This window comes from Egretta garzetta, unplaced genomic scaffold, assembly GCF_000687185.1.
Source record: "Egretta garzetta isolate BGI_Z169 unplaced genomic scaffold, ASM68718v1 scaffold1480, whole genome shotgun sequence".
In the NCBI taxonomy this organism is placed as follows: Eukaryota; Metazoa; Chordata; class Aves; order Pelecaniformes; family Ardeidae; genus Egretta; species Egretta garzetta.
Genome location: NW_009258434.1, coordinates 1,651 through 9,007, shown reverse-complemented (window position 1 = coordinate 9,007; position 7,357 = coordinate 1,651). Strand labels below are relative to the sequence as shown.

Sequence of the window (7,357 nt, the reverse complement as noted above, 5' to 3'; positions counted from 1 at the left end):
CAGAGCAGAGATTCCCCTGCAGCCCATGGTGAAGACCATGGTGAGGCAGGCTGTCCCCCTGCAGTCCATGGAGGTCCAATGTGGAGCAGATATGCACCTGTAGCCCGTGGAGGACTCCACGCCGGAGTGGGTGGATGCCCGAAGGGAGGAGGCTGTGACCCCACGGGAAGCCTGCCCCAGATCAGGTTCCTGGCAAGACTTTGTGGACCCGTGGGGGAGGAGCCCATGCCAAGGCAGGTTTGCTGGCAGAACTTGTGACCCCCACGGGGGACCCACGCTGGAACAGTCTGCCCCTGAGGGACTGCACCCCGTGGGAGGGATGGACCCAAGCTGGAGCAGTTTGTGAAGAACTGTAGCCTGTGGGAAGGACTCATGTTGGAGAAGTTTGTGGAGGACTGTCTGCTGTGAGAGGGACCCCACATTGGAGCAGGGGAAGGGTGCTCTCCCGAGGAAGAAGCAGCGGCAGAGACCCCAAGCCCTATTCCCATCCCCCTGCACCGCTGGGGGTGGGGGGGGGAAGTAGGTAGAGAAACTGGGAGTGAAGTTGAGCCCAGGAAGAAAGGAGGGGTGGGGGGAAGGTGTTTTAAGAATCAGCAGTTTTTATCCTCTCCTTCTCTGATTTTGATTTATAAGAAATTAAATTAATTTTATCAAGTTGAGTCTGTTTTGCCTGTGATGGTAACTGACAAATGATCTCTCCCTGTCCATATCTCGACCCATGAGCCCTTTGATTGACTTTTCTCTCCCCTGTCCGGTTAAAGAGGGGAGTGACAGAGCGGCTTTGGTGGGCCCCTGGCATCCAGCCAGGGTCAAACCACCACATCCCAGAAGTGAAAGCTGCCACTACCATCATGTACCTGAGGATTCACCCGGTGATGTACCTGGTCCACAATGGAAGATTCCCAGCAATTTATATTCCAGTGTTACTTGTGAACATATAAGCAAAAAGACTTCAGGGGCTGGAGACAATGAAGATTTCAACATCTGTCTATCAGCTTTTCATAGAATCATAGAATCACTTTGGTTGGAAAAGACCTTTGAGATCGAGTCCAACCTTTAACCTAACCCTGACATCCCACCACTAAACCATGTCCCTAAGCACCTCATCTATCCTTCTTTTAAATACCTCCAGGGAGGAGGACTCTACCACCTCCCTGGGCAGCCCATTCCAGAGCCTAAAAATTTTTTATAAAGTGCTTTTCCTTGTGTTTATAAAAGATTTCTATTTATTTTCCAACAATTTTTTTTTCTCCTGATGTATAAATATGCCCAGCAGGGCAGGAAGCTAGCATCCCCGGGGGCAGGCAGGCAGCCCAACTCCCTTCCTCGCCTTCACAACCTCCTGTGAAAGCCAGTCCTGCCCTGTTGAGCCAGCTGGGTTTGTAGTTCCCCACCTTCACCCAGCCCCTGAATTTGCTTCTAACTGCTTCCTGCTGCGTCCTGTGGAGCAGACTAACTTCAGGCCTTGCAAGAGTGCTGCGCAGGAGCCAATGGATTGGAAGAGGAAAGGGAAGAGGAGAGGAATTCCTCCTTTACGCTTCAAATTCAAACTCAAAGTTTGAAAGTCTCTACCATTTTCCTTACCTGGGAAGGAAAAAAAGAGGCAGAAAAGCAGGCCTCGGGGAAGAGTTTGAGAATGGGACCTCATGGAAGTTCAAATCACACAGTGGAAGGCAATAGCATCTTGTCTGAGTCTGAACTAAATGTATCGTAGTGAGCCCATGTTCCTGGAGTACAAAAACATCTGGATTAGTGCTTGAAGGCTAGAGGTGGAGTTTAACTATAGTAAATCACAAAGGCAGGGGTTATGATGAACACAGAACTGCTGTTCCCCAAATCAGGAACAGGTTGCCCAGAGAGGTGGTAGATGCCCCATCCCTGGAAACATTCAAGGTCAGGTTGCGACAAGGCTCTGAGCAACCCAATCTAGTTGAATATGTCCCTGCTCACTGCAGGGGGTGTTGGGCTAGATGACCTCTAAAGGGCTCTTCCAACCTAAACTATTCTATGATTCCATGAAATCCAGCAGCACTAGGAAGAGGAAATAGTAGTGGATCAGATTAAAACAGACAAAAATAAGCACTTTTTTAAATACACTTTTGAAACTGGCTGCCACAGGAGGTTACAGAGGTGGACAATACCAGCAGATTCAAACCAATAGTAAATGAACCATTGGACTGCATTTGCTCGCCATGCTATTTCCTACATCAGCACTATGACCATGGATAGATCTCCTGGAGAGAAATAAGCCACTAAGAAGCTGCTGGTGCAAAGATTCTCCAGAATCGGCTGTTATAGCCGAGACACCTCCAGTACACCACAGCTACATGCAGCAAACTGCAGCTGCCCTGCCTGCCCTTCACCTGCTGTTTGTAAACACCTCCCTCCACGAGGTGATGTAAGCCTTCTAACAGCAAATCTGAGACAGATGATTGCGAGACATTTTTATTACCTGTGTCACAGGGCTGGCTCTAAAGCAAGTCTCTTTTGCAAAAGGTCCAATTTGCCATTGAAAGTCATACGCAGCTCCATTCTCAGTAATGGAAAAAGTTAACACCAGGAGACACTGTTGTACTTAAGTCTGCCTGTACTTGCATCACGGCCCATTAATATCCTGGCTTATTAGGAATTGAAGCCAAAGCTTTCCATTAGCTCCAAGCATTTCAGTCTTCAAGAACCTAAACTCTGTATATATGGAACAGGAAGACCAAAGAGTAATAGGAACATCAAACTGCAGGGGAAAAAAAAAATAGGCCATGACTCTTTTCTCCATATCACAGAAAATGAACAATCTCTCACCTTATGCCCAAGACAGGTCAGGTAGGGGCTAGACTTGGACTTATTAAGCAAACTTAACCTTGGGCTCAGTATGGTGGAAGTACAGGCAAGAAAAAACACGACAGACTGTACTCATGCCTAGATAACGCTCCATGTTTGCTTAATGGGCTTGCTTGGGTCCAGAAGCAGGACAACCACATCTGCATGATACAACGTTCAAAGCCCTGGTAGGCTCCAGGCAGAAACAGTTTCCATCTCTCTTCACCAGATCCTGATCCCAGTTACTAACACATCCAGGACATGAACTGCCTTCGCATTCAAACATCTTCACATAGACAGATTTCCCCCTTATTTGCTCCCCTTCCTTCCAAAATATCTCAGATAAAAACCCTGGCTTCCATATTTCACACAATACCTAGGGAAAAAAAGGAAAAAAGTAAGTAATCAGTAATGCAAGTTGTTGCTGAAGCCGAGTACTTAAATTTAAAATGGGATTATGTTTATCTGTTCCAGAGTAAAGGCATTCTAGAGAAATTCTTCAGCAATCTGTCCCATCTCCTGAGTGCAAGGAGAGGCCTGGAAGCTAAGCAACTGGTGGGGTAAGTTATGTTAACAGTACTGTAGTGTTTTTGTGAAATACTGGAGCACTTCTGGAAAGCAGGAATTGCAAGGTAGGTTCAGCATCCTTCAGTCTAACATTAAGATACCATGCTTCTACGTGAATAAACAGGCAGAAGGCATCTAAGCATTAGTAAGAAGAGACAACAACCCAGATACAAATGTCTACCGTGCACAAGATTGTTGCAGCATCAGACATTAAAAGTTTAAGCTAAATCAGCATTCAGATAGCTTGCCTCTATTATTTTACAGCATAATATTTGGAGTTCAGATAAAGCAACCAAAAATCTTTATGAAAGAGAAGAAGTAGCGTATGCTAGGCACAACCAAGATTTCTTAAAAAAAAAAATCAGGGGTTTCAACTTGTTCTATAAAGACAGAAAAGGGACAGGGAAGGAAAGAAAAGTGAGAAAGGGTACAAGAAATGGTTTCAAATTAAAGCCATTGAAAGTTACAAAACCAAAGGTGAGTCACCACAGGACCGAGAGGCACCAGGAGTTCTACAAAACGCATGCTAAGTGCCACTGGAGAAGTTAAAAAACATTTCTTGAGCGCTTACAAGGAGGGGGGGGTGGGGGAGGTGGGGAAGACTTCCGTAAGAGTCCTCAAAACAAAGAGCATCTGCTGTCATCTCATAAATCCAAAGGCTTCCTTTGATATTAAAAATAATTTGACACTATCCATCTCCTGCATCTAACGCCAAATATTTCAATATTAGATATCCTGATAAAGTGCATAGAACATCTTTAGATTTTCAAAATAAACACCCTGTCTAGGGAAACGGGACCGCACAGTTTTGACAATGCCTACTCAGGTACAGTCTTGGTGGACCAAAGAAATGTTAATATGGACACAAGAACTGACAGCTAGCTAAGTAACGGTGATTGTGATCTGATAATTATTCTGTGAAAACACTATGCCACTAAGCCAGTGTTATTTGTACTTGAAATTTTAAAAGGGTCAGTTTCCTCAAATGTAATAACTGCAAGTGACTGGAGAAAAAGAAACATTTAAAATGAGAAGTGTAAGCTAGGAATTATCATTTAATGACATCCCAAATTAATATCCAAAAAAAAAGAAAGCACAATATAAAGAAGAAAGGTGAAGAAAAAAAACAGTAAGGGTCAATAGCTACAAGAAAAACACACATAACTTAAGAGAAGCTCAGTGAATCAATGAAGTATCAACTGACAGTCGCATTAAGGACAGAAAGATTTCAGACTTGTATAAACACATACTCAATCACGAGCAGATCCATCACTGGATACTGCTGGTGAAAATAAAAGCAGCAATGCAAAAATGCAGAAATATTCCACAGACCCTTTTGATCTGTACCTGGAACAAAACAAGGACTGCATTTAATCTTGTATAATAGTAAGGAAGGAACAAAAATGTTGATGTCTTTAACTGAGGAAACTCTGGGGCAGCACTTCCCACAATTAGACATTTTTCAATCAAACACCCGACGTTTCACATAGTCGTCTTAAGCCAGTCAAAGAGTAACTTGCCTTTGATCTGTGACACAATAATGCACTAGTAAATTTGGGACTCAATCAACAGCTTTAGCAACCAGTATCATCGATGCTAGGCACACAGCTTCAGAACAAGGGAGTCAGGCTAACAAACTTGCTGCCCCAAGTACATTACAAAGTTACCTTCACTAACACAGTGCATTTGAAATTATCCCCAAGAAGTTTGCTCAGTAAAACACAGCACCTTAACGAAAAAAAACCCAAACACTGCAAGAAGCTATTAGGGGCACAGTTTAAACAGATTGAAACTCATACAGCAGCAGATCTTCAAATGCATCGAACAGGAAAACATGAATAAGCATGTTAAAATCTTGCATCATACCTCAAAACCAATTCCTCATGCACCACTGTATAATAATTTAATCAATTATTTGGATAATTAAGTGACTTTGTCCATAAAATTTACAAAGAATATGGAACTCAGTGCTTCAATGCTTCTATAGACAATGAAGTCTTTCAGTTGCCGTTAGGCATTTTGCTACAGGCTTAATGTAAAGAGCTCCTGGCAGAAATTGTACAGCCTCTGCGTACCAGCATTCAAATTAACTTTTCTGGTCTTTTATTATGGATTCAAGAAATCCATAGCTCTAACAGCCACTGTCCAGTTTCATCAGAACTACTGATCTCATGCCCCAGTCAATCCAAAAAGCACAAACCAGAAGATCCTTCACAGGCACCGGACTACTCCACAACTTTCTGCAGCTTCCCCTTGAAGTTCTGCTGCAGTCTTGGTAGCCCAGACCAAAATGAACCAGTAGGATATGCTGCTTTTCTCTTCAGAATGGCTTTGAACTGTACCCTCCACCAGATGCTTAGATACAAATCATGATACAAAACTGAAGACAACCTTTTTTCTCAGCTTGGATCCAGGAAAACAAGAACAGGAGAGTTAATATTGCCTTGCTTACTGCTCCTTTTTTCATATTCTTTTCCTCCTCTTTTCTCCTTAAGAGACTATGGGAACAGAGCAAATATTAAGAACCTGAGACCTACTATCAGCAAAATCAATCATTTCCTAACCGGAACTAGCAACCTCCTTTCCACCTAGCCCTTTGGTGAACTCACCTGTACTGCTCATATCCGAATAAACACAAGGGACCAGTGAACTGCATAGCTAGACCTCTATATCAGTTTGGAGTACTGCTGCTTGAGAAGTTTTTCCCAAAATGCCCCAGCACCTGTATGCTGCATGAATAACACAATCCCAGGTAGCACAACATAATGTGCATGACGTCTTTCCCTCCCCCACGCTCCTTAAGAAATACCATGGCTCTATGTCTTGTTATGGGGCTGACCCAAGCCATGTACCTAGCAGCTAATTCCAGCTCAGCAAACCATACCCCTGGGTAACTCAGGTCAACTCTGTTTCTTCATCCCTGAACACACAGTGGACACGCTCCTCTGCATTGTAATACACCTGCCCACAGCGCAGACGTGGCTCTTCCTGCTGGTACCAGAGCTGTTCATTGAACTCTGGGAAGAAGAAGGCAATTTCTCTGCTGGCTGATGCTGGTGAATCTGTTAGAAAACAGAGGAAAATATGAGAGATGCCAGTCTGGCACTGCAAATATGTTCTATGTTCCCAGCAGAAGGGCAGAAGCCATGAAGAAAAGCACCAGGCTCAGTCACACCAGGATAGGTGTGACTGCTTGCTGCATGAGCAAACAAATTATTAACTTTGAATCCCAGAACGGAAAGCAAGCAAATGCAGACAAAATACCATCATTCACGCCTCCCCGAGCTCCAGTCTTTGCCCAACACTCAGCCAAGAAGGACAGGTCTACCTGAGCCATGAGTAGTATTCCTGGTGTCAGTGAGGCCATAAGCTCCTCGGATGGAGTCTGGGACGCTGTTGCGGGCTTGGAATACTTTGGTGGGCCCCATAAGGGATCTCCAGAAGGGGACAGCATTCTCATGGGCCAAGATATAAGCCCACATGGGGCCACTGAGAAAAGGACCGGGGAAGAGCATTAGTAGGTAAGGTTACAAAAGGTAACAGCTCCATCATTCTTATAAATACAGCAAGTGCAAAGAAGCAAGGAAGTGCAACTGCCATGCAGGGCTTTCTGAGAGGGAATACAGACCTAGACACTGAGACCACGGCTTAGAAGCAAAGCATTTGCATAAATGACCTCCTCCTAGGCGATGACACCCACAAGCTTTGGGGATGCCACGCCACCAAGTGCTCCTGTTCTCACAGCAGAGCTAGTTCCTGACATTTCTCCACCCCTGAGCCCAGGGCCTTCCCCCTCAGTACACCACAAGCACCACCTCCTGGTGAGAGGCATCCCATGCCGAGGTGGACCCCTCCAGATGCAGAAGCATTTCTCAGCCAAGACAAGGGTCCACCTGCAACGCGAAGCGAGCTTCCTCCTCATACCCCAGGCAGCTCTGCTGCGGACACGGCAGGTACCTGGCCATGAACTCCA

At 44.9% G+C, this 7,357-nt stretch overlaps 1 protein-coding gene across 8 annotated transcripts in view; it reads right to left on the bottom strand.

Annotated features, from left to right (window-relative positions):
- NME6 (NME/NM23 nucleoside diphosphate kinase 6) overlaps window positions 1-7,351 on the bottom strand; it is a 9,381-nt gene extending 2,030 nt beyond the window's left edge. Inside the window, exons 1-5 of one of the 8 annotated variants that reach the window (XR_004842608.1) lie at window positions 7,200-7,335; window positions 6,713-6,873; window positions 6,269-6,446; window positions 2,453-3,193; window positions 1,585-1,727 (exon numbers count right to left, since the gene is read on the bottom strand). Coding sequence is in view for 6 of the 8 variants with exons in the window: in XM_035899010.1 (XP_035754903.1) it covers window positions 6,280-6,446; window positions 6,713-6,873; window positions 7,200-7,306 (435 nt within the window). In the remaining 2 variants the exon portion in view is untranslated. Of the gene's footprint in view, window positions 1-1,254; window positions 1,728-1,951; window positions 3,194-4,421; window positions 6,447-6,712; window positions 6,874-7,199 lie in introns of those variants that run through there. The other 7 variants (XR_004842607.1, XM_035899014.1, XM_035899024.1 and 4 more) reach the window with 7 other exon arrangements.
- Window positions 7,352-7,357: the final 6 nt, after the last annotated feature.